Source organism: Syngnathus floridae, chromosome 12 (assembly GCF_059516105.1).
Source record: "Syngnathus floridae isolate MCC-2025c chromosome 12, RoL_Sflo_1.0, whole genome shotgun sequence".
NCBI classification, from domain to species: domain Eukaryota; kingdom Metazoa; phylum Chordata; class Actinopteri; order Syngnathiformes; family Syngnathidae; genus Syngnathus; species Syngnathus floridae.
In genome coordinates this window covers 3070997-3098981 of record NC_142424.1, presented here as the reverse complement: position 1 = coordinate 3098981, position 27985 = coordinate 3070997, and the positions used below count along the sequence as shown (strand labels likewise).

At 42.6% G+C, this 27985-nt stretch overlaps 1 protein-coding gene across 3 annotated transcripts in view; it reads right to left on the bottom strand.

The window, feature by feature from the left end:
• The window catches only part of palm2akap2 (PALM2 and AKAP2 fusion), a 33572-nt gene extending 6699 nt beyond the window's left edge, over positions 1-26873 (bottom strand). The window contains exons 1-9 of one of the 3 annotated variants that reach the window (XM_088391376.1): positions 26763-26873; positions 23907-23958; positions 19434-19514; positions 17387-17508; positions 13776-13890; positions 13675-13696; positions 12909-13037; positions 11479-12306; positions 8319-8392 (exon numbers count right to left, since the gene is read on the bottom strand). In XM_088391376.1, coding sequence (XP_088247502.1) covers positions 8319-8392; positions 11479-12306; positions 12909-13037; positions 13675-13696; positions 13776-13890; positions 17387-17508; positions 19434-19514; positions 23907-23958; positions 26763-26809 — 1470 coding nt within the window. In that variant the 5' untranslated portion in view covers positions 26810-26873. The remainder of the gene's footprint in view (positions 1-8318; positions 8393-11478; positions 12307-12908; positions 13038-13674; positions 13697-13775; positions 13891-17386; positions 17509-19433; positions 19515-23906; positions 23959-26762) is intronic. The other 2 variants (XM_088391377.1, XM_088391378.1) reach the window with 2 other exon arrangements.
• Between the last annotated feature and the right edge of the window lie 1112 nt (positions 26874-27985).

Sequence of the window (27985 nt, the reverse complement as noted above, 5' to 3'; positions counted from 1 at the left end):
TCCCTTTAAGGGAGGTATTGCCTCAAAGGAACTGGCTTCTACCCTTTCTTTTCCTTTCTGTTATTTGCCTTGTGTCCGCTCTCCCACTGAGCTCATTCTTCTCCTTCCTTCCTTCCTACTTTCTGGGATTATTACGGAAACAGTGCAGTCACATGGTGGATTATAAACGTCGCCTTTCTACAAAACGATTTTCTGATTCGTCACCTAACAAGACTCTTCATGTTTGTTTCTTCTTGTTCTTTTTGAGGACAAATCGATCCCTGAGGTGCTCTTGGTGACCCATTTTTCTATGTCATGTGAATTTTTTTTCCGTCTAATGCAATGGAATTTCAAAATAATACGGGAATATTCTACAAGTATTTGGATTACTGAGGTCATTCCTGCTAATAGAGTTTTATTGACTACATTTTTACGGCGTGTAATGGGGACAAATGTTCCTGTGTTGCTTTGGTCTGTTTTTCCCGTAGCTTCACAGCACATAATGGAACCGAGGTGCGACCACACCCAAGTGTTACACCGACACTCTGCAGGGTGCACAACACCGGCATGATGGAAACATCAAGTAGAAATCCAAACAGTGCCACAACAATCTCATTATATGCTGGTGTGTGTGTCATGGCACAGCAGGTGTGTGTCCGTGAGGTGAGCTGACATTCCAGACATACTGTAGCAAGTTCAAAGCTCCAACACTAATGAATGTGATGAAGGACACACTGTGGGCCGCCTGCAAGCTTAAAAAGTCCAAACAGTCCTTTTTGCACCAGCGGAGGAATGCAGATTTTAATTACATTTTTAAAAACGATTTGAATCAACTGGAAAAAATCTCTAAATGTGCTGAACTTCTGTTTTGAAGCTGGAATTTTTTATTCTCTTAGTTGTTGTCATGTTGACCTTTACACAGCAAAGGTGAGAGAGAACAACAGCGCCCCTGCTGTTTGTCACCAAGTATTGCACTCGATTTTAGTTGCTCATTGTCTGTTTTTAAGTAACACAAAGTGCTTGAACGGAATTTAAAATAAGGAGGAATAGCAAAGGACACAATTAAGTGGAAATGAATCATAAGACAGGCAAATATAGATACACATGGAACATATGTGTGTCTCTGAGTCAGCTGTTGCTTTTTTAAAATGCTACTTCTCTCGCTGGCTGTCACCATCCCAAACACATCTGGAAACTCTTACTGTGACGCACTCAAGTCACAATCACAAACATGCACGGCAACACATCTGGGTGGGGCCATTTTAAGGGAGGTAATGCAGAACACAGAATAAAACTTGGAAGAAAACATCTTCATTGTCATTTCAAAAAACACATTGTAGGCGTGTCTACTGTCTTCAGATTTGAATTGTCTTGTGATGTCACTTCCTTTTTAAATGACACTGAAACCAACCAATGCATGGATCTTTTAGTATCATCATCATAGCCACGTCTTTAGCATATTTTTGGCACACATATTTTTTGGCACACATAGTTTAAATATGTACAGTACTCACTTGTTGTCTCCACAAACCTCGAAAGCACGAAAGACTTAATCCAGGAATTTTCTAAATCTATCTTTAGTTATAAAAGACTTCCTTTGACTAGTTTCACTTCCAAGTAATCCTCTGCTCGCTCCAGCCTTGTTTCATTCCTTCACCAGATTGTGGGAGTGCTGGACTTTTCCCTGGCCAAGCCTTTTCCTCTTCTTATTCCCCTCCTTTTCCTCCCCTCCCATCTCTTTCCTCTCCTCCACAAAGCTTCTCCTCTCTCAGCGGCATTCCTGCCGGCCGCTCGCTGAGCCGTGATGTCATCGCGTGCCCGTGTGTGCGTATGTGCTCGCTCACTTTTCCAGATGCCCTCACGCACAAAGATGCCTTCTGTGGAGATGGGCCGGACTGGGCAGGCATCCATCCTCCCTATTACTGCCTACTCCTCCCTTCCTGACTGAAATCAAGCCCTGCCTCTTTTGTACTAATGAAGAGATGATGCATGAAGAAAGGTGGAGGAGATAATAAAATCTCTGTCATCGTCATTTTACGGCTGGTGACTCAGTCCCATGTACGGGATTGTTCACGTTTCCCGTATTGACCTATTAAAAGCCAAATAAAATTCACCCTGGGGACTCCCACCTTGACAAGAATAATCACTTATGTCAGATTAAATGATTCAACACAGATATAAGTGCCATTTTTATATGCAACACTCCTGACATGAGTTCACGTGTTGTGTGAGTTTGGTAACAAGATCTCAGAAAGGGAAACCAGAGATACAAAGTCATGGCTCACTTTCTCTCCTGCTTACAAGCATAAGCTCAACATCGAAACACTTTCCATGAGTGTATAAAAGCAATTATCAATATTATACTTGGAAATACGTCAGAACGTATTTGAATACGTTTGAACGTACCGAGCGTATTTGAACACGTTCGAACGTACTTGCAAAGATATTTAAACGTGAGCTACCCAATTTGAGTCGCGCTACTGAACTCTTAACAGGCTAAAAATAAGCAAGTCCGAAAATAGGACGTTAACCTAATTATTGTATCTTGAGGTCAATCCCTGGATAGGACGTTAAACGATAACGGGTAAATGCGAATGACTGCAGACATACCATGAAAGAAGGGAAGGGGAGCACATGATGTTTTATTCACGTGGGTTTTTGTGCAACTGGGTCAATGCTAACGGGTCAATACAGAGCCAGCGCCCTGAGCAGTCTTGTATCACGGAAGTTGGTCACGATTGATCGAAAACATCAACTGCTAACAGCTCAGCAAGTTTTGTTCTTTAAGAGGTCTGACTTGAATCTTTCTTTCCTATTTTATCACAATGAAAAGCAAATCACAGAATGGATTCCACATCACAAATCTTCTAAACAGGAAACCTCTGCTAACTTGTATCTGCGGATATGGGCCCCCTAACATAGGAAATGCATTCAAAACAAAAGGCCACCTGCACTACACCGCAACACACATAAACAATGTCTCGTCAGGCTCCACTTTATCAGGACTCCTCAAAATAAGCCACAAGGAAGTTTCATTTTTGGATTCATGTCATCCAACCAGTGCATACTTTATCCAAACAAATGTATGGCCGGACGATACAAGGTATCGGTACCATGACCACTCAAGAATGAAATACTCAAACTGTTCTGACAAAAACTGGTATCCCACATCCCTACACAAATGTATTGGGACACCTGATAGTGGAAAATCATGCCCCCACCCCCTTTATACCAATTACCGGTTTCATAACCGATGATACCTACCGTCTTTTTCGGACTACCATTAAAATTCCTTTAATTTTCCCCAAAAATTGACAGTGCACCTTATAATCAGGTAAAATTTGACTTTCTTTCTGTACTGGTTTATTTTCCTTCATGTGCAGAAATGCACCTCATAACCCGGTGTGCCGTATAACCCGGTGTGCCCCCTAACATAGGAAATGCATTCAAAACAAAAGGCCACCTGCACTACACCGCAACACACATAAACAATGTCTCGTCAGGCTCCACTTTATCAGGACTCCTCAAAATAAGCCACAAGGAAGTTTCATTTTTGGATTCATGTCATCCAACCAGTGCATACTTTATCCAAACAAATGTATGACCGGACGATACAAGGTATCGGTACCATGACCGCTCAAGAATGAAATACTCAAACTGTTCTGACAAAAACTGGTATCCAACATCCCTACACAAATGTATTGGGACACCTGATAGTGGAAAATCATGCCCCCACCCCCTTTATACCAATTACCGGTTTCATAACCGATGATACGTACCGTCTTTTTCGGACTACCATTAAAATTCCTTTAATTTTCCCCCAAAATTGACAGTGCACCTTATAATCAGGTAAAATTTGACTTACTTTCTGTACTGGTTTGTTTTCCTTCATGTGCAGAAATGCACCTCATAACCCGGTGTGCCGTATAACCCGGTGTGCCCCCGTATATAGGAATTTCCCAAATATCAAAACTGCGCCTTATAATCTGCCTTACGGTCAGAAAAATATTAAACTCCATTTGATGAAACAGTGGCATCCCACACAGACCCCAAGGGACCGTCCATCTGTCTGCCCGGTCTTCGTGCATATTGCAGCACTCCAAAAGAATAACAATGAATGTAATTTCAGCTAGCCACCGCCGCAGGCTACAAGAGCAGACCGCAACTAAGTTCAGTTGGATTTTTGACTTGTGTGACAGAGGAATGCACTGCGTGTCTGAACTCATGGCTCGCTGTTTGTGTCTCTTACAACACAACCCAGACACCCCCCCGAAAAGACCCCTTGGTAAAACGACAACAAAGGGTCTAACATGCAGGCACGGAGACTCTCCAGGCTGAATGCTAATGCTACGCTTGAACACTCTAAGCAATGGAGAGTTCTTTTAGAACAGAGAGGTCTGTAATCACAGTGTGACCAGTTGAGCATTTTGCAGCTGGAGCTCAAATCTCTCTCTAGAATTTATATCGAGAACATTGCTAGCCTCCAGTGACAGTGTTTATTATTTATAATGTCAACTGCTTCAGGAATGATAGCAAAATGAGGTGTTCGGAATTTCCTTAATAGGCAATACTTTAGTGAGTATACTGGATCACAGGAATCTAAATATTAGTAGAAATAATTCACTTATCACTTAGGATACATCAACGGACCTGACGTGGAAGCTGTTGAATTTTTTTTTCTCAGTGGCCAGATAGAACAGACACCAAGCCTCCTGCTAGCATCATTAAACTCTAACTAGCTGCTCGACACCATACTAGTCTTAAATGAACTACTTGGGGCAGAGAGCCACGAGATTAGATTAGTGACCGCAGGATAGCGGCTATGTTTAGACAGCTTAATGCACCTTCCAAAACACATCCCAGGCTTCTTCTTATCACCCCTGACAAAGTGGTGAATGCATTTCGTACCATAGAAAACCACTAAAATGATTTTAACATTTATTGATCTAGGTCTACTTGTAGCTGATTTCAGTCAAAACCAAGTGACTAAATCCTGTCAAGAGCAAAACAAAAGCGGACATGCTTGATCTTTGATCAATTGAATCTGACCTCATCATCCATCGTCAGATCTTCTAGAATGGACCTCCCAATCGACCCATCCTGGTTGATAACTTCTTAGTCCATGGTTACCACTCCACCGTCTTTCCAGTGCTACCCTACTGCTTTAAGTCACTTTGCCGAGCTGAGAGCAGCATTGTGCTAATCACTTGTCTATTTCAGGAAACTAGCTCATAAGCCTGCAAATTTAGAGAGAGGAAGGAGGAAGAAAACACTTTGCCAGCCAACATGTCTGAGCCGCAGATTGACGGGAATCGTCCTTCCATCTGCTTGCTGCATTTGCAAAAACTTTGGAGAGAAAATTTCTCATGATTTCCTCTTCCACTGTATTTTCTATCCAGCTTGTTCGCTGTTTATGCGTGCTTGCACTTTGCTTTGTGATAAATCAATGAGTGAGGCAGCATAGCGCACCAATTGCAGGTGGATGCTGCGGACAATGGCGGGTGGTGCGAGTTATGTAATGGTGGTCGTCACGTGATGGGCTTGCATTGTTTGATTTCCTGCATCCTTCTTGTTATTTGCTTTAATGGATCAAAAATACCAAAGCAAAATACAATACTGCGATGGAATGCAAAACAAATGTGATTGCAGGCTTTTGTTTTGACTGTCGGTTTAGTTTCCCGTAATTTATTTTAACTAGATGAATTAAAGACCGTGAAATAAAACGTAAATCTGTTTGACAGATTCAACATGATGCTTGTGTGGTTCCTCTATCTCTCACTAAGTCGCCATGAGTTGAAGTTTATTTTTGAACATGAGATCAACCAAACACAAAATCATTTTTCACATTTTCACATAATTTCATGTTATGCCAAGAAGACAAATAAATCAACATGTTCAAAAAAGGAGAAGGAAGAAGCTTGTTTTTTCCTACCCCTTTTATACATCATAATTCTTAACACGGTTGCTGATTCGTTTTTTCGAGGTACGGAAACTTGATTTATCGGAGGAAGATAATTTTGGAAATGAAAAATACTTTATTGTCCAGTTGAACCTGGAAGAGGAACTAGCAGGAAAAAAATAAATACATCCACGGAAAAAAACCCAAAAATGGACACAACGTGACAATGACTGAGGACACACTGTGCTTAAAATAGCATCTCCTTAAAACCCAAAGACAAACACTAAGAAAATGTTCTGTTTTGCCTGAAGGGCTCTCACATGCTTTCTGCTAAGCCATTTTTTTTCTTTCTCATCCTTCACTAACATTCAAGTTAACTCGTAGTAAAAACCCAACTAAAAAGTGTCTCAATCAACATCAGTGCCATTGAAACAAAACGCAATTCCTTCCTGGATGGCGGCCAGTGGCGGCACATCAACAGATGGGCCATTGAAAGGCCAGCGGGCTGTTAATGTCAACAACACTTGGAGCTGTGTGAGGCAGAACAGACTTCCTTCTTGCCCCCCTCCCGTTTCCCTCACCCCGCCACTGCTAGCGACTACACCCTTCTCACACCTGCTTTTATCTCTCCTTGGAGCTTTACGTTATCGTCAGCACGTCCGCCCTGCTCATCCGTTCCCCTCTTCAGAACCCTATTTCACCCCTTGACCTTGGGTCCTATCAAATACAGCTGTTGTATAACCTATGATTATATCCTGTGTGAAGCTTTCTGGGAAGAGGGAGAGGTTTGGAAGGAAGAAGAACAGCCTTGATAACATTCTTGCACTTGGTGGTGCGGAGAAGGCTGGGAAGGCAAATGAACTTGATGTGACACTAGCATTAAATCCTTGGAATTTAAGGGTATCATGACTTGGCCATGCGTATACAGGATTTTGGTTTTTTTCTTTACTGACGGTTGTAAAATAATGTAATTTAGCAATGAAATAAAATAGCTGATGATGATGGACTGGCGAGCTAGCCGCTATCAATATTAATTGAATGCACTATGGCGAAAGAAGGTCAAGTCAGCATTTTATCAGAAGGCCGTTTTGTCCGAAACGAGAATCCAGAAACCCAGAACTGGAAGACAATCGTGCTTACCACTGCAAATGGTAACAAATACGCAACAATAAAAATTATATCGGCAACAAATATTGCATTTACTCCAGATTGGAAACTTTGATGAACCAGTTTTTTACTCCCAACCAGTCTGTTAACTGTGCCACATCCGAATTGATGAAAACTGGGTTAAGGTCATTCCGAATATAGGTTAAAGTATTGCGGAGGGAGGGCAAACCGTATTCCTGCATCACATTTCAATCGGTAACCAAAACAATTTTAAAAAATAACATAAAAATGAAGAAACTTCCTGATATTCCCCTTTTTAATGTTCGGCTCAGGAGCACAAAGACTGCATTGAGAATTCTGCTCCATTGACCTCAAGGGCTGCGGTATCTAGTGTCCTTCACACTTTCCAGCCAATCAATACCATTGAAGGCTTATTTTGTTCGCCACACATCGTTCTTTTCATGACCAGGCACTGAAGTGTTTCTGCTTAAACAACTGCATTAAAGCTTCAGTCCAGCCTTTCACTCAGACACATGGAAGAGGAAAACAATGACCGGGATTCAACGATAACGCTTACCTACTGGCTGTCAGTTCTTTGTCCTTTGTTTCTTGTTATTCTTCAACGTGGTAGAAGAGTCTAATGTTCACTCCGCTGTTGTCCGGCTTTAACAGTCGGCGGCACGCGCCAGTTTTGAGCATCCGGCTGCTCTCTGTTGTTCTCTTCTGCTCGCTCAGCCTCCCGTCACTACCCCCCCTACCTGCCTTCTCTCTCTCTCTCCCCCTCCCTCTCTCTCTCTCAGCACGCGTGCTGAATAATGCAGTTGGCGGGAGCGTGTTCGAAGCCCTTCCAGAGACAATCAGAGCCAGCGGCCGACTGGCCGGCACAATGGGGGCCGACCCTGAGCGGATCAGGTTGCCTCTGTTTGGAACCTCGTTTCAGTTATTCAGTTGCACAACAAGCTCTGGACTAAGGCGGAACTAATCATTGGGGGCCCAGGTAGACTTTCCACATTTAAGTGTTACTAAATACTTTTTATCTTGTGTTCTCAGCCTAGCTCCAAAAATGCAAGCAAGCCCTCCATGGTGGTAAAACCATTTAGCTAATTTACATAATATCATACCCCACAGTGAGGCTCAGCAAGCATCCGCCATTTTTAAGTGACAGCTGGTGTGCGGACTATTCAGAAGCACCATTAACTCAGGGCCAGATGGTAAGCAGAGCTGCAGTGTTAGCATCACAGATTGCTGTTAGCAGTTACCAGCTAAAGGCTTTTGGTTGCAGAAAAAGATTGAAGTATTGCATAATTCCATGCAAATGATGGCGTACACTCACCATGGCAGTGTGAGGATAACTGTTCGCCATTTCGGCCTGATGACCATTGGTTGTTGTCCCGATAATCCCGAATCCTATGATAAAGATAAAACATAATAAATATACTAAATATATAAATAAAACAAGAGTGGACTGTACTGTACAGTTATTATAAAGAAAATATTTTTAATAATTAATAATAATAAAAATAATAACAAAATAAGATTTTTAAATAACCGGTGAATGTAGTGACGGTGTCATGGATCCCATGATCTCATCTAATCAACAAATAAATGGAATATTTTATATTTGTCAAGGTTAGTATCTTGAAAAAGGAAAAAATTGGGTGTCTCTTGCAGCTAAACAGGAACACTATAATAGGATGATGTAAAAAAAAAAATCAGCAGACAGTCAGATGCTGTATGTCACATTGTCATTGTACGAAGATGATTGCATTATCATGGGTATTTTCACACAGCCATGGATTGAATGGAGATGTAGCCTAGTTCTGGTCTCTAATATGATCAGTTATCATATCCTGCTGTGACATTTGCTGTCCTGTGTGAGTCATGCTTCCGGTTCAATCGGAATTATTAGGATATTCAAATAGCGACGGGAAACTCTATTTTGCTTGCTCTCAATTTCTCTTCTTTGGTACTTACCTCACCCCTCGTGTATCGTACAGATAATCCGATCATAAGAAATTTCTGGTGTGTTTACAAAATAAATCAATCTAGGTCCCCACTACGGAGCATCCTGGTGATTGATAACTTTGAGATGTAATATTGATCATATATGCTCGTTAGTGGCAGTGTGGGTATTATCGGAGAAGATAGGGGTGCAGTGATTCTTTTTTTATTTCAACAGCCAATGAAACAGTGAATGTTAAATAGAGAGACAGATGAAAGGAACAACAAGCAAGAGACAGCAGGGGCTAAACTGGAGAAACTCAGCTTTATTTGTCCAAAGATAGTGAGTGGATACAAACGTCAGAGAAAGTGCTGGGGGGAGGAGGATGTGATGGTGAGATTGAAGAACCAGAGAGAGAAAGAGAAATGTGAACAATAGAAAATGGCTCCGTCTTTAAAATGAACAGTCCATACAATCATGGGGGCAGGCAGAGGGGAAGAAAGGGCGCCCCCTAGAGAGTTTAAGTAGGACTTCACTTAGTGGCAGTGGGGGTAACTAGCAAAAAACCCAGACCGGAAACTCAGCTCTTCATTTTTTTGGGGCTCAAGATATTTTGGTTATGAGTGTAGTGTGTATGCCGAGAGTAAAACAAAATTGGTCTCATTGTCTCTCGCAGATGGCTTAATTGCATAAATTCAATAAATAAAAAAAAAAAAAAAACATTTCCAACAGTTGCCAGAACATTGGTGGTCTGCGTGAGAAGAAAATTCAACATTTGCTGAGCATGCAGTTAATAGGCAAGCATGCACATCTATTGAGACGGTTAGTTTGGAAATCCTGCCTCTGCAAAATGGTTTGAACATCCTCGCATGCCTTCGGGAGACATCTGCAGAAGGAATTAGCTGGAGGAGTTCGTATGAGGTTGTGGGAACAAAACAATACTTGGGTGTATTGTTGCAAATGAGAGTGAAAAATAGAAAGGCAGATGATGTAAAAGAAAAATCTAGATTATTAATCTATAGCGTACTTTTGGTGAAAAAAAAATTGCGAAATAGCGCCTTCAGTATTTACATTCTGTACCTTCTGGAACTTTGACACAAGCTTATTTTAAGGCAAATTACTATTCAGCGATAACAGGTCCATTTGGAGAAGGGAGGAAACGTCAATTTTGGAATTTCCCATCATTTGAATCTTTTGTTATTCTGAGATGACGATAACGTGTTTTTACCGGCAGTCATGGGTGATTTATGAAAAAGTGGCAAGGGTACCTGATTATGGTAACGCACCTGAGCCACTAAAGCACCAACGGAATGTATTTTCTGGATTTGGTTCATTTGGATCCTGAAAATATCTGTAATGAACTTCCTCTTATAATAGCTAATTCGCTTTGTTGAAATGTTTGCTCTGGAATGTTCCAAGATGCTTTGAACTGAGTGTTTCTAACTGTAATATTTATTTTGGTCGTAAAAGATGTGATCATGTGATCCAGGCCACATTATTGCAGCATCCTTGTAAAAAAAAAAAAAAAGCTGGCAGTGTTGGGGTGGTCCTCAGAAGCACTGGCAGGCAACTTGAATTACATTGAGTTGTCTTACCGGTGGGTCGGCTGCCATTTTGGTTTTCTAAATCGTTTGTCCTCACGTCTATGGACAATTTTGAGTTTTCAATTAAGCTGCGATGAAGACATGCTAACCAGTATACGAACATGGCAGTTATTAATTTAATGGTGTTTTCCAATGTGCTCATGAATTTGTGGTCTTATATACACCAAAACAAATGTTTGTACAATTCCTAAGGTGTTTCATGGCTTCTTATTCGGCTACAGAGTTAGGAAATGATTGAATGGGAGGAAATGATTTCATCGGTGGGGGAAGTTGATGCGGGGAAAAAAAATGTTAAACGTCACTTTGAAGGAACCATCCCAAAAAATGTCTTAGAAAATCTAATTGTTCGGGTGGAAGAATAGTCGAGGCACATGAAGAAACCAAGGCAACAAGGACCCTCCCCCTCTTCCTTTCTCTATACATCAAGTGTGTGTGTGTTGGGTGAAAGGAATTTATGGGACAAAGTGATAAATAATTAATATATATTTTGATATATTTTTGATTGTGTGGTTCCATAGTGCCTGCTCAGGAACACGGGAGCTAACAGCGTGTGAAATCGAGTCAATAGTAGCCTCGCTTTGTCAAACAAACATGGATGCTTCTGCAACTATCTGTCTTTGTTTACCACGACCGGAGAGCAGCATTATATTAGTTTGCTGATTAGTTCGACTGGAACTTTCAGGAGGTCAGAGCCACCGTGTTGGCACAGGGGATTAACAAAAAAGCAGTAATGCACGGCTGGATGAAGGCGGAACAGCGTGAGAGGTCACGTGCGTGTGCGTCAATGTGAGTGTGGCAGCCGCTCAGTCCAAAGGAGGAGGAGCTTCAGTTAGTAATCATCCAAAGACAGAGGGGAAAGGAGGGGTGTTGTGGGTAATTGTAAAAGGGAAGCGGAAGATTCAGTCACATGACTACGCAGCACTTGCAGCGTTTCCTCTTGTCTGTACCTGTGGCAGGGGTGAGGCCAGGAGGCGGGGCTTTGTTGGCTTCGGGGTTCGGCGGGGGCGAGGCGGCGCTGTCGGGCTCGCGGCATTCCGACGAGAGTTCCGTGCTGACGGCTTCGGACGTGGCCGGTCGGCCCGACACCAGGTCGGCCGCCGTTCCGTCGATGATAGACATGTCGGTGACCGTCTTCTCCCTCAGAGATTTCTCGTCGTCTTCGTCGATCAGGACCACCTCGGCTTTGACGGCGCCGTCGAAACCCAGCAGCCGCCGGCTCTCGCTCGTGTCGTCCAGGTCCTGGTAGCCCATGAACACCATGGTGATCGGGTGCTCTTCGCTGGCTTGGGGCACGAAGATGACCTCCGGGTCTGGGTGGGCCGACGGGCCGGGTTGCGTCACGATGGGAGCCGGGGACGGCGGCATCATGCCTAGCCGAGTCTCCCTCTGCAGGATGACCTGGGCCGGCGGGCTCGATGGGATGGAGGGCGGGGCGCAGGACGGCGGGGACAGATCGTCCGCGGCCGTCGGTGAGACGTAAGCCTGCGGGGGAGCGGGGGTAACCAACACCTGACCCCTCCTTTCATCTCCAGCTTCGCCGGGTCGAACCGCCCTCTGGATCAGCTGGTCGACCTGCGAGGAGCTCCACCCGTTCTCCACCGAGGTCGTGGACACGCCCCCGGAGGACGAGATTTCGTAGACGACTTTCCGGCCGTCGTCATAGACCTTGATGCCGCGCGAGCCCGCTTCGGAGGGGTTCATGCGGTTCGATGACAGGACCCGCCGTTCGCCCGTCTGAGGGTCATGCTGCACGTTGATCTCCATGGCAAACATTGCTGTTAGAAGGGGAGGGAAGGGGGTTGAGGGAAGAGTGAGGGGGGTGAGGGAAGTGTGAGGGGGGTGGAAAAAGTGGAAGGAGTGAAGCGTGAAGATGGGGGACACAGGCTGATAAGGCTTCAAGTCAATTACAATGCAAAGCCTTTCGGGCACAACATCATTACCGCTTGGGTCAATACTCGCGTACCAAGTATTTTACTTTGATAAATAATAATTAGCACGAAATAATTAAACTAACTCATACAAATTACTAATTTAAGTTCCCTGAATCTACCTGGAATCTACTCCGTGAAATATTTCGTACCTAAAAATGTCCGGTGCCCCACCCGTCCATAAATACCCACACTAACGAAAACATGAAAAGACTTTTAAAAGTCTAGGAATGGTAAAAATGTGTCCCCGACTGAGGGTGTATTTCAACGTCCGTTTTTTCAGCATAATATTGACATGTGACCTTAACAAGCACGTATGGCCAAGTCCTATCCTGGCCGTCTTTGCGCCCTGCGTGTGTCTAATCCAACTTGGCCGCATCCCAAACCCTTTCTGCCCTTCCCTCCTCCAAACTCCCTCCCTCCCCTCCCCTCACCCTCTCCATCCTTACCGGGTCTCGGAGTTGCCTTGTCTCCAGGCGCAGGTGGGCCGGTCCGAATCTGCGTGGCCGGGACGAGTCGGTCGGGATCGAGGTCCGCGCCGTCCGAGAGAGGAGCGGACGTGCAGCCGGTGGCCTCCACTGAGCACGAGCACAAAGGGGAGGAGGGGGGAGGGTGGCGTTGGAGGGAGGTCAGTGTAAAAGATAGTCAGTGATGTTGGAGGCAATGACACACACACACAGACACACACACACCATCTAACTGTCCATTTTTCACATGTGTGTCCCCGACAACTGCAGCACCCCAGAGGTTCAAGTGCTTATGCAGCAAAAGCATGCATGTGTGTGTGACTGCTTTGTGTGTGTATTTGTGTGTTTTTGAATGTGCGTGTGATGGGAAGAACAATGCGGCAGGGGCTTACAGGGGTTTTTGGAGAATAGTGCTGGGGATAAAGCCAGGCTGCAGACTCATGGCCTTGTGTGAGTGTGAGTGTCAATAGTCTTGCTGAGCACGATGTGTGTGTGTGTGTTTTAGTGCCAGTGTGTAAGCATATATGTGTGTGTGTGCTCTGTCCATGGCAATCAGAGTGTGTGTTTGAAGGTTCATGGGCGCTCTCTGGCCCGAATCGCTCCTGCCTCAGCGAGATTATTATCCAAACAAACACACACTGTCACATGCACACACATTTGGGGACAACAGTGATGACAACCTTGGGAAGAACAATGATCCTATTAACTTTGTGTATAGAATCTTGTGTGTGTTTCTGATTGATCATACCTCCATCATGTGCCATCAGACTCTGAAAAACAGAAATAATATTATGGAATGGAATGTATCATTTTGGAACTATTTTCTTTTTTTTTTTACGAGTTTTCTACCTTCTGCATATCTTCAATGGAGCGTTCCGTCTCCTTGAGACGTTCCCGCAAAGATCGTTCTTTGGCTGAGATCAAAGATTCTTCACACTCAAGTGTGCCGATTTCAGATTCCAGCCTACAAACACACAAATAGCACACTTTTGGTCGATATTGGAGAGCTTTGCTAGTTCCGACTCGCATCTTGCTGCTGCTTAAAGCAGTCAGTCCAAATTCAACTCAACACAATCGCCAATTTGTGTGATAGTGACAGTTGGCTGTACGTGTCATCGCAACCTCAACCATGTCAATTATAATCATAATTTCCAACAATATCCTGCAGCATGTGTACTTTATCCTGAAATCTAAAATAACAAAAGACTTTTGGATGACATTTAGGACACCACACGATGATCCTACAAGCATTGACTCGTTTCTAAGACACGTACTCCAACAAACTCGCACATGGGACATTAAGAGATGGATGTTACAACAATAGGAGGAAGCGGTCTGGGAGGAGAACCACACTTGCTTCCTCACTGCCTGCCACCACTTGCAACAATCCTCTGGGATGCAAAGAATGCGTGTGCCATAATTATGTGTGAAGTTTAGCTTCATCAGCTAGCATAAACTGAGAATTGCCAGAACAAACTAAAGTTCGTGATAAACACCAGACATGATATTCTTGGGTTTTGGTCTTCCAGAGCAGTAAAAGGAAAATGAGAAGTCTCCTTATCTGCAGACAGTTGGACTGCATGAGACAATGGTTTTGAAACGCAGTTATGTTGGCTGATGGACCTGTAATCTTGCTAATTAGCAACTAGCCATTCTCGGAAGCTCAAACAAGAACAAGGGATAGCAGATATATCTTACTAAGCCACCACTTTTGGAACTTAACAAGAGGTTAAACTCTTTGATTACTTTCATTACGTTAGAAAAACACAGTTTCATATCAAATGTAATGTCCCCTCCATGGTGTTTTGGCAATTGTACTAGGCTATGCTATTATTTGTCACTGGCACCCCCTTGTGGCCAAACCAGAAACACAGCTACAGTAGAGACTAAGTAAATATATACAGTGATATTATGTCATGAATTGTCTTTAGATCATTGTCCATTAAATCATTATTTGACATCATTTTTGTATACAAAGTATAACTGCTAGCGGCAATGCTAAAAAAGAACCCGCTGTCAGCGGTGTCACCGTCCCGCTTTGTCAGCCAACCGCAGGCGAGTTGCCATGGATACGCCCGGTTTTCCACATCACTCGGGACATAGAAGAGTGCATATCTGATTTTATGTGTGGTGGTGGTGGACTGCTCGCCTATGCCCACATGCGTTGGAGATTGAGAGCCCATCCAAACGACTGATGCTATAGAGGCAAGAAGGCCGAGGCGCTAACCACGCGGTATAGAAGGGAGTATTTTTACACGTTAATTCATGTGTGCTGTATGTGAACTTTCCTTCTGGGTGTACTACTTCTCTTGGGAGCCAGTTTCCCAGATGTAGAGCTGCTGGAAAGATCACGTTGGTTGAGGTAAGCCTCAGCAAACCAACGGTGCCAGTGAGCCACCATTTTCCCAAGAATTGAAAAAGATGGAAAAAAAAAATCCAAGTGGTATCAGTATCGGTAGTCAAGAGTTGAGTATCGGTATCGGTCTGAAAAAAAGTATCGAACATCCCTTTTGTAGATGATGTATGTATATCGCTAAGCTAAAAATAATGGATCGACTTCCTCTAAAGTACAAATTATAATCTTTGTTTTCTGTTCTAGCTCCAGTCTGTTTATGGCTCTTTTGTGCGTTCAGCTGTAAAGATAATTTGTTTCTCCGATGAAGCCATCCGCTCCTGGGAAATTACTCGACTTGATGCATTTTGGTCTGCACTGTTATTCTAATGCAGTCGAAATGAGAGCATCAGTTTGTCGAAATTACACGGCGGTTACGTCAAGCAGAAGATGAAAGCAGTTTTGGGGGTTTTGTTTACTGCTACTGGTGGTGATGGAGGTATATTAGGAATGTTAGCTTCTTTGACTGCTGTTGCTCGAAGTATAAAAAACTACAGTGGGTGTTAATAAAGCTTCTTTTTCCTCATTCTCTTGTTGATTTAGCGAGATTTGGAAACGGCCATACTCGCTAACTGTGTGTTTGTCCTTCAGGCAGTGTCAGCGTCCGCCGCTGCACACAATGACGCCTCATTCTTTGCTTCCCAACTTGGTTTATGCCCCCCCCCAAAAAAAGTACCTTTAGCACGATTTTTGGTTGAGGGGGGCGTCCATATGTGTACAGGACAAAGATCATGTGTTCCTCCTGCTTTATTTTATTTTCAGTGTAAGGGTTACACTAACACAATGACGCCATTGTTTAACTGTTTTCATAATTCTGTTCATTTTTTTTTTAAATATTTGTTTTGCATCAAAATCTGATTTTGTTTAATTCTGGTTTAATTAGATTATTTTTGCTCTTGTAATACAAAAGATTCAATTATGTCTTGGTCACTTTGGATCATAAAAGTTTCCGTTGGTGCACAAGTTACGAGTTCAACAGTTGTAAAAAGAAGACAGGCAAGGATGCCTCCCGGGCTTCTGTGCATTTAGTAACAGCGGGGGAGCCTAATTTGGAAATGTTTACAAGAGGAAGGATTTGTAAGCGGTCATACTTTCTCCCCCGCTTGCAATCAATCCAATGTCCAATCCGTAGCGGTTGCTGAGGTTGAGGATCGTAAATTATAGATGTCCTCATAACAGCTTCCAATCTGGCAACGTGATTCGTGGACCTTCATTATAATTGTGGTTAAGCGTTGCAAACAAAAAAACGCTTTGTGCCTTGAAATGTGAAAACCTGAGATGAGTAAATCGTTATCGGTTACAGATGTGCTAGCATTTGTCGTATTTACATAAGTATATGGACCCTTATTAGATATATTACAAAAGCCGCTTTGTCGCCAGCCATCTTGTGACGCCATATTAATCCAAATCTGAACTCTTTGAGTTAACTCAACACAGGAAATAAACTGTTACTCTTTTGCTTTTCTTAATGAAAGCAAAACAAACCACAAGTAAAATATCTCCTTGCTGAGAAAAAAAAAATATCGAACAACACGGTCATTCAAGCTGGAGAGAAGTGACAATTTGCTCCACAGTCCTTTGAGCATTCACGACTGCTGTTTACCTTCGAGTGCCAATGTTATCCTGGCGCCTGTGGCCACTGGTGACGTTTCCGTTATTTCGGCTCTGATGATAAGCGACGCGAGCTGCTGCTTTACAAAGCCTCTTTCACCAATGGATGAGGAAATAGGTGCACGACGACATTGTGGCATTGTGTCAAAACCCGTATTCCTAACTATTTAAAATGAGTCACTAAAAATACACAACTAAAATAAAATAGGTGTTCATATTTTGGTGAATAATTAAATGCACACAAGAGAATATTTCTGAAGTGCCACGTGCGGTATTACAAAATTAGAGCTCTATTTTAAGAATAGCTTGACACTTCAAATGCGACTGATGTCTTCAAACGAAGCTACATTTTTGTTGCACTGCTGTATAAAGAGAATCATTGAGAGTCGTAGGATGGAAAGATTTAACCTTGGCTGGGTTGGCTTTACACAGAATTGAATTTGAAATCAAACAATACCTGTGTATCATGTCTTCCATCGTCTTTCCGTGCTCCTCGTCCAGTTCCAGTTGTTTCCGCCTTGTCTCTTCTTGTTCTGCCGCCATTCCCTGGAGGAGCCATCGCTCCCGCATGGCTTTGGACTGCAAACAGATATCTCAGGTGAGTTTCTAAAAATAGTCCTCGGCTTCAGCTAGACTTGCTCGTCTTGAACGTGCTGCAGCTGAGATTAATTAACCAATTCCTGTGAAACCTGAAATGGCTTGAAATTGATCCATGGTGCATACCGCCTGAAACGAACCAGACTCCATCTCACCCTTACATGGATAATCACCAAGAAGTGTAATTTCCAGTTATAACGTTAACATCAAATACAAAACAGATGGTTTAAAGTAGTCGATGTGGTTCCGTGTTTAATATTAAAATCATTAAATTTAATGTTGTCTTCAAATTTTGGTCTCTGTGCTGTTACCACAAAAGAGTTCAACATGAACGATCCAAGACATTTACTGTCACATGACACAACGAATCGCTCGTCTCCAAATGTTAGAAACAGCAGTGGTAAAAATGATCCACTCACAATGATTGCACAAAGAAACTCATTCCCATGTGAGTCACTCCAAACTGCTGTCAGATCATGACAGCTGAGCTTTTTGCTTCTTGTGTGTGCACGGTTGCTTCCTGTCCATTTACAGTATTTCTTGGACTATAAGGCCCATTTAAAATCCTTTAATTTTTTTATGTCAAATCAAATAAATTTAACTGATCTGACTTGTGAAGTAATACACCTTATAAACCGGTGACCCTTATAACCGAGGCATATATGGAAATTTCCAAAAATAGACCCGCTCATCAAGACTTGCCTTATAGTCCCCAAAATACACTTCTTGTTTTTGCAGACCACTCCATCCAATCTGAGAGGCCCAGCTGTCCTTATCAAATCACTGACTTGTAGTCTCCTTTTCTTCTCTCGGTGTACCAGGCGTACTACAAAGCCCGCTTCATGCTTCTTGGCTGCGTGGCACTCAGACGTAATGGCCATTTAATGGGACTGTGTGACCAGATGCTGATTTTATCAAGTCGGCCGGTGGTGGTGTATGCATGAAAAGTAAACACAACAGTGTGCTGACTCAAGAGGGGAGGGGGGGGGGGTGGGGGGGGGGGGGGGGGAGTTCGATAGTGCAGATTCTGCAGTCACACTATTGATATTTCATCAATGCGTTTAAAAGGTTTAAAAATATTACCAGCACACCCGATCCCATTTATAAAGCGGAGATATTCTGTAAGGCCTCACAAAATTTAAACTCATTCCTAATTTTGCAGCTGTGCTTTTATGGCCCAGATGTCCTTGCGATGAATTTTAGTAACCTTGAAAAAAGCTCTTGTTTAAATTGATACCAGTAATGCGGGAAAAAAAAAATACTCAATACTTTTCAATTATTTATGAGATGGTAAAACATAATGGAGTTGCGATATCTCCCTGTGGTGGTTTTGCATTGTGCTCACGTTGCTGGAAAACGAGTCCAGTTATGAACTTAATATAGCGCTTAATGTTTCATCTATTAATATTATTTTGGTTCAAGCACATCAGCACGAAGGACTCTATCGTATTGAGCACGACACTTTAACGGCCGGAAACATTAAGTACGCATGGCTTTAATCAACAAGGCTTTTGTCAGTCTTTCCATAAGTGGGTGTTTAAAGATGGAAACCATCGGTAGTTAGGAATTACGTTTACTAATAAAGGACTCTTTTATGCCAAGTGTTTAAGGGCCTTTAATTAGAGAAAGGAATGTATTTTATTTCCACTGGCTGGATATTTAGAGCAAAACAGGAACTTGCGGCTATTTTCCCACGCATGCTACATTGCAGCAGCTTTTGAAATCAATTCACATGGGGGGGAGGCGGAGTCTAATCTATATCAAATTTACGACATCATAATCCGGGTTGATGTGTTTATTCTTGTCAATGTTACATCAATTCTCGGAAAAGTTTTTTATCACTGGGTGTTTTTGAGGATACCATTAGAGTGTTTGTTATATATATATAAAAAAAACAAAACTACAACCTTGAGCTGCTGTAGTTGCAAAACCAACTCATCGAGCTGACGTCTCTTGTCTTCAATCTCGGTTTGACGTTTTCGTTTTTCCTGCGTAACACAAAACAAATAACATTAAAACATCCATCCATATTTTATAATGTTTATCCCCCAAAATTTACTCTATATTGGTTGCCACTTTAGTGAAAACTGATTTTCTTTGAAATGGGGTGAAAGCTCCTTAACAGAGGTGGACATGGAAAAAAAATGGTGTCACCGAAAATAAATGGGAATGTAAACAAGACGGAGTAACCCTGCGTGGGGTAGAAGGGCATGGGAGTATATAGTTGTCTCACACTCACACACATCCTGTTTGCTTTAAATAACCACAGAAAATCCCCAAAATGTGCACAAACGTAACTCAGACACGCATTAGCAAAAACTTTATATCATAATATCAAGAAACAACAAATGATAAAAAAAAATAGGGTCAAATCGAAACTGTTCTGCTCTATTATAACGCCACAAAGATTTCTGGCATGAAGACCCGAGTGGCTGGTTGGACAAAACCATTTAGTGCTGACTCGGCCATTCCCACCCTTTCATTTTGCACACAAATTGAACGTTTGGCGACTCCACTGACATACTCCATTTTTGCTCCTTTGACCTCATTTGCCTTTTTTGCCAACAGAAGCCTGTGCAGCACTTAAAACAATAAGATACGACAAATCAATCCGAAGTGAGACAACAATTTTATCAGGGTTGCTGGAAGAAAAATCCATGATGTCATGGAATGGAAGTAGGTGCAACAGAGGAAGGGGCGGGGCATAAGTGGCTAGTCTTGTAGGAAAAGTTGACACTGCGTCTACATTGGCAGCAGCACAATGCAACATAATCTGCACTGAATAAAACACACACACACTCACAAAGTGGAGGGAAATCCGCTGGTAGCAAAAACAATACTTCTATGGACTCATGAAACAATCTATATTTTGAATATATAAATAAATATTAAGATCGGATCTATTTCTAAGTTTGGATTGAAAGCAAATCCACAACACTGGCAATAGTTTCCCCCTGGAGAGCACACAATCCGCCTACTCGGGAAAATATGTTGACATTCTTGAAGACACATTGAAAGCTTCTCACAATCTGAATCATTCAGTCTTTGGTCAAACTTGGCTTGCAGCTACACTCCCTCCCCTCATAAACAGATAATCATTTGTCCTGCTACTGGTGACACACTTCAAGATAAAAACAAATCAATTATATTTTAGTAGTTGATAAGAAGAGAATCCGTAAAAATTGCAGAATCTTAACAAGCAGGCAGTTGCACTATAAATTAAATTATATGAACCATCAAGGGAGATCTGTTTGAACCCCTCTTGAAGAAACGAGAGGTACAACACAGATGCTTCACATTCTCCACATTCCAACCCACACTAAAGAAACATCTCCCTGAAGATCATCTTCCATTCATGCTGCACTATTCAGAACCTAATATGGACTTTGAAGACAAGAACTACACCTGCAAACAACATTCACCTCCAATACAGCAACTTAGTTTGTAACCTTAACGAAGGTTCTTAGCAACTGGTGTCAGGAAATGCAAACTTGGCACATGACAGAAACGCCTGGCGTGCTAATGTCATGCGATAGCGGCACCAGGTGTCGTCTGCACTAGCATATGTAAGCTAACTCTGTAGACTGGTACGTATTTCTAGCTTGTCCCGTCATAAACGTACAGGATACGCCCAAGCGTGCCTGCGTGGCGACCATCTTGGCAGGGATAATTTTTCCATCAAAAAGCTACGCATGGCGGTCATGTTTGTAGGGGTGTTAGCTTAGCATCGGCATGTAGCTCAAAAGGAACCTTGTTGTATCTACTTATTCATTTCTATGACTTTTATTTGCCATTTGGCTCAATATGTCAACATTCCTCTCTGTCTCGTCCCATTTAAATGCTGACCAATCACATTCACAGACGCAACTATTCAGTAGGCCCAAAACAGCTGCTGCTAATTTTGGATGGCATGCAATGCCTGTCGTGTCCAAGATCCCCGTCTACCGATAAACTCGCCTCCTGTTTCTTCCCCATTGCCTTCACCCTATCCAGAGTCCGTCTACTCCTCGAGTCACAAATCTCAACACATGCTAGCGTTAGCTAATGCATCCCCCACCTTTTCACTTGGCCCCACTAAGACCCCCGCTAAGTGGAACCAGAGAGTGTCCAGCATCCGTTACGATCACTACTAGCAATCTGTGGTTGAACCCAATGTGCTTTCGTAGTTAAAGACCCATTATTTTTTACAAGATTGCTAATATGAGTCTTCCAGAGGTCGGTTGCTTTATCTAAATCTTTGATCCGCCGCAGTTCCTGTCTGGCGGTCAGTGCCTGCAGATGTCATGTCTCCTCCGCAAAGTCACACACTGGGAAAAAAGATTGCGGTGTGTTTGAGGACAGCTTAAAGTCCAAAGTGCTGAGCTCATCTGTGTAAACATGCCCTAGACGCAACAGTATGACTAACGTGTTCGCACGTTTGACGTGGATCGGCACCACCGGCCAATTAGAAACTTTGATCTTCAGACCACATACACGCATGGACACACATATACAAACATCAGTTCTTTAGGAAACCCTGAGCAAGACTCTACTCCCCCAACTACAATAATGACATGTTAGGGCCAAGTCGATTACAGGCCTGGATTTAAAAGCATGACATCAACTTAATCTGAGCAATTAGTAACCAGTGAAACCGGCACCGTTGGCATTCGATAGGCTGTAATCAGTATCAGACAGTGGGAATTCTGAATAATGCTCGCAACATGACCCTGACTCTCCTGAGTGAAGTACTTCAAAACAATTTTCTTTTTACTGCATGTCAGTGAAATAAAGTTATTGAAACAATAGTATCTGTGTGTTAAAGGTCATGGGTTCCAGTAAGAGCATGTCTGTAATATTCAAACATGTCTAAATCGTTGCATTTTTCCCCACAAGTTGGTTCCGTGGTCTTTAACGAGGGAAAATTACGGGAATTGAACTTTTCCGTACTCGATCGCAATTACCCGTACATGAGTCGTCATGGTGATTAAAGCCATTTCCAGCATTATAATTGGAACAAGGGATTAATAAATTTCATTTAAATTACTCTTTGATATTTTTAAACCATCCATCCATTATTTATAAAGTATTTTAATAACTGTCATCGATAAGAAAAGCCTATTCCAGCTACAATGTCAATTCTTCCATGCAAAAATCAAAACTCGTGATATATCCATATATGGGCTAAGGAAGTTAGCTGTTCTCATTCAACGTTCTAGTAATATCCTGGAGCGCAATTTCTGAAGCGCAAACTTGTTCCGATAACCTACTTACTACATCTTTCAAGTTCTCGCAGTGACATAATAACGACGACAGTGATGTCATGATTGTTATGAATCGCTGAGAGGACAATCGATTGATTGGCTCCCGTATTTACATTAGACCGACAATACTTAACACATTTGAAGGATTACAGAGTGCTTAGCGACCTCGGAGAATATTCAGAAGTGTATTAGTAAGCCTCTGGTGGGTTTGCTTGAGAGCCATTAGTGCCGTTTCAGTCTTTGGGAGATGAGACAGACCGGCTCAGATGATTCACGAGCAAATAACAGCACAATGTTCTTTATATGATGGATTTTGGCACCTCAAGTAGAACCTCAAGTAGGATATTTCTACTCTGACTACACGGCTTAGCAGCAGCTGTAATCTGCATGCTTTGCAAAAATGGTTTTTCCTGGCCATGTGTATAAAACTACAAAACGTGGCCACCAATGAGAACTTTCCATTTCGTACCATGCCAAGCTGGTGGACATAAATGAGGCCTGGTACGACTGGCGTGTTTCAATGCGGCTAAAATAGTTTCTCCATCTGCAGCCGCCAATGCTGCTGTTCGCCCTTACTTGTGTTATGGGAATGTGTGTGTTCCTCTGCCACTTAAGTGTGTGTGGTATGCTTTGGTTATAGCTGGCGCCAAATTTAGTCACAGGTCTGACTATCAGCAGACACTTCCCCAGATGCTTCTGTCCTTCATCACAAAACATGTCCTTATCGTTCATTCCAATCAAGCCATTTAAGAAAGTAACCCAAAACAATCAGCAGATTAATTATTATTATTAAAATAATTCTTAGTTGCAGTCCTAATATCAAACACTGAAAATAAATTAAAATTAATTAATGCATTTATTTGACCCAAGACTTTGAACCCACAAATGCATACACACACACACTTTTCCCTTTAATCCGTTTCATCAACTGAATAATTCCATCAAATTAAAGCAGATGAAACATGAATGAATGTAGCAGTAGATGAGATGAGCCCAAAGAGGCTGCAGGACTTCAAAGATACTCCATAGATGGCAAAGTGAATAAAAAAAACACAGGTAGATGAAAAGCTGAACTCATCTGAGTTCTTCACCAATGCAAGACGAAAAAAAAACGGTGATCTGGGCACTGTGACTTACCGCCAAGGCCTGCAGCCTCTCTTTGTGGAGCTGAGCCTCCTCGCACGACATCCTGAGAAGGGGAAAGCAGGGGAAGAGGGGAGGAAGGTGGGGAGGGTGAAAGGAGAACGAGAGGTGAGACCTGGGGAGAGCTGAGGTCCTAAATGTGACTGATGAAGGGTCAGGGGGCGGGGGGGCACAGCGGGTGTCCAGATAAGGTCCTTCCTCAGGAATAATCCAACAGTTGGTGGACAGCTAGCAAAGATCTCTCATTGACTGGCCATGAGCCTCCCACTCTCTGTCGCGATCAACGACTCGTTCTTTTGGCCCGCCGTCTCTCCACCCATTCGCTCCCTGCTTCCCTCCCTCTCTCTTTTTTTAGGCAAGAGCCATGTGTGACTAAACAGCTGGGAGGAGCAGCTGAGGGAGAGTGAGGGAGGTGTATGGGACGAAGGTTTACGAGGAGTAAACAGATATTAGGAAAAAAAATTACTTTTACTTTCTGTCTGGAGCGATATCTGGCATATAAAGCATCTGCCTTGATTTATTTATTTTTTTCCATCCGAAATCGACTTTCCAGAGCATATTTTCGACTTGTATTTATTTGAGCGGTTTTGACATGCAGGTCTTGTTGGAGAAGAAGCAAAACACAACCTCATCAATCCTAGTTGTCATTTTTTGGCAGGCAACACTGGGACGAGCTGCCTGTTGTGAATAAAACTGATTCAGATTTTGGATCACAGTTTTGATTTGAAAATGAAGCCATTCATAAAAATCCTAATTTTCCTAATCCTTCACTTGAACATTTTCGTCCTCTCACCTTCTTTTTTTTACCCTACTTCATTCCTCGCCATACTTTCTCTACCTCCTTGTTGAGGCTTACGTCCTTATAAGGGAAAAAACAGCCGGTAGACTCACTGGGGAATACAGAAGCATGTAACACACACTCACACACACTTTCGCTGTAACATGCAAACACGCTCAGACGTCTCATCACGAGAAAAACAAAAGCAGCTGGACAGCAGTTGTCCTGTTCACGACCAATAAATAAAAAATATTCTATTTCGATGAGGGAAATTTTTCCCACGATTTCTCGCTTTGACTTGCAAGCAAAAATTTGTACGGTGACACTAAACTCATTTTCCGTATTAAACAACCGATTTAACTGATCATCGCATCATTGCGCCAATGAGAAAGTTAAGTGTGAGTGGCAACGAGAGTCACACGGCAACGTTATTCCTCACATAGAGGCTAAAAGCTTTTATTTGCTTAACTGCAGAGAGTATTAGGCATCTATTAGTGGGAGCTTGTTTATTGGCTTGGTGGGCCATCAGTTAGGGTTAGGGTTAGGTCGCTTCCCACTTCCTCCAGTATGTTCCCGTTATCTTCTCTACATTCTATTGCCTACAACCTTTTCGGTTCCCCACACCACATTGTTCTGTTCCCATACAGTCATACCCGATTCTTCGTCACCTCTGAAAAAATCCCCCCCGCCGTCAGTTTCGTAGTTGCCCACCTCCAGAGACAACGGCATCATTGTTCGTCTGCATCGCCACGACGACACAATGACCTCACTGCCGAGTCAGCCCGGCTCCGCCCACCCTCGATCCCGACTAGGAGGTAATGGCCTCCAGATGTGGATCCAGAAGCGGAATAACACACACACACACACACACGAATAGAGGAAAATAACAACATACAGAGGGGGACTTAGTAAATATCCACAAATAAAGTAAATTAGAAAAACTTGCGTGAGTGTATGCTTGACTTCAAGAAGCTATTTTGCTACTAATGAGATTGTCAGGGAGGTCTGCATGTTTACATGTGACACAGCCTGTAGGTCATCTTCTCTGCTTTCAGTGTATATTGAAACACAATCAGATAGCTTCAACAAATCTGGAAGCATTTATTTGACATTTTGTGTAATCGTACACGAGGCCAAATAGCAGCTCTCTTTCGTTTTTTTGCGGGTCAGGGCCGAAAGAATCTGATAGTGAGCCATTTGGCCACCTCGTGGGGTTTGCGTCAAGGTCAGAACATTGATTTGGGTGTAAAATTGGACTTTGTTGACAAAGTCATACACATAGTAATGTGTCTGGGATAGGCTCCAGCTGACCTTTGACCCTAATGATGACAAGCAGATGGGCATTGTCATTATTACTAAAGACAATTTTTTAGCTATTATATTGCAAGGTGTTTCGTCCAACCTGACTCACAATGCAGAACAACTCTGCTCCATTTGCCTCATTATGAGATTTTTTTTGCTGAGTTGCATATATTAAAAAAAAAAAAAAAAGTACATGGATCAGACCATTGCATGAGAATTCAACGGGGGTGGGATGCAATTTTTTTTTTTTTTATCATAGATTCACAATTTAGTTTTTAAGTACTAGACGAATAAGAATAAAACTAATAATTGTTTTGATTGGAAAAATAATCTGAAGTTCTTAGGGGACATATTGTACGAGAAAACTACACATCCATAAAAAATGAAGCGGCCTGCAGCTGTGCTGACACAAGGCGGTTACACTGAGACTGCAGCCTGCACATTGTCAATGCTGAACATGCAACATTACACACGCCCCTCAATCACGTACACTCATTGCACTCCACGCTATTACACCATTAAAGTTGTAGATTGAAAGATCAGAAAGCGAAGGAGGACACATTCGTGATAAATAACACTTTGAAACCATTGCTCGAAGGTGTACACCGTGTTCCTCGTGTCCCCCTCTCCAGTCATGACTGAGCAGCAGCCTCACCATGACGGGGCTCTGGTTCCCATGACAACCCCTGTCAAATGGAGGAGCCGGGGGATGGAGGGAGAGGCGAGACGGCGGCGAAAGGGACGACTAGAGATGAATGATGTCGACTCACCGTACTGTCGCCGTGCCGTTCCTCTGCAACGGTGTGTCCGACATCATGGCTGCAGCAACCCTCTGCTCTGCTTCTCTCCTCCACCCCCCCTCCACCCCACTCTTTCTCCCTCTCCTATCCTTCTCCTCTCCTCCTCGTGCCTTTTTAGTGAGTGTCGATCACGCTATCTGTCGGCGAAGCTGCCGCAGCTCCTGCATCCCTGCATCGCCCTGCCCGAGAAGGGATGGAGGGGAGCATCCTGTGTGTGCGCATGTGTGTGTATGAGAGAGAAAGCAGGGTCACTTGGATATTAAAACCCTGCAAGATAAATATTCTGCTTTCAAAAGTGTATTCATCATTGTGCATCCATCCAGTAGCAGCTACAGAAAAATTGCACATGGACATCTTAAGAAGATATTGGATGTGCCCATTTGTGCCAGATGTAGCTACTTTGAAAACAGATGCACATAATCTGCAGTAGGTGCATCATACTCGGAGCTGCCAAGTTGGTATCAACATTTTTTTTATGCATATCGCAAAGAGGATTTAATGCTTTGCATTGTGAAGTATTTATGGATGTATTTGAATACAAAGCATTTCAGAGTTTGAACAGATTAAATTTAGTCACCAATACTCACAAATAATTTATATGTTTGGATGTCAAGTTACTTAAATGTAAAGCAGCATGTATTGCATTTAAAATACTTTTTTTTTAATTGTTTTGATTTAAATTTAAAAACGTCACAATAGTGAGACATTCATAAATAGAGAGCAAAAATGCATGTTAGTGAATTCAATAGTACTGAAGAGTGGAGCACACTGCCCTCTTGTGGATTACTGTATACTCGAACGGGACAAACCCTGAAGTCATATAATTTATATAAACGGCTACCAAATTGATTCCAAGTTCCAAAATAACAAATTTGCTCAAATTCATTATGTCTATATTACTGTTCTAATGTTATTTATTTCTGTGAGGAGAACTCTGATCATGTCAATGATACTTCATGATAACCATCAATAATAATTTGACGAGACAACACACTTCACCACACTTCACATTCCAATATATAATCAATACATAGTCATTTAAAAAAAAACAGTAGATATTCAAAGAGCATGCACCACCAGAAAAAAACGTTAGAGGGCGCTGTCTATCAGAATTTCAGGTCCATGTAAAATTAAAGAGTCATGAAAACTACCATAGCTACAACCGAAATTATTATCTTTGAATACATAAATAA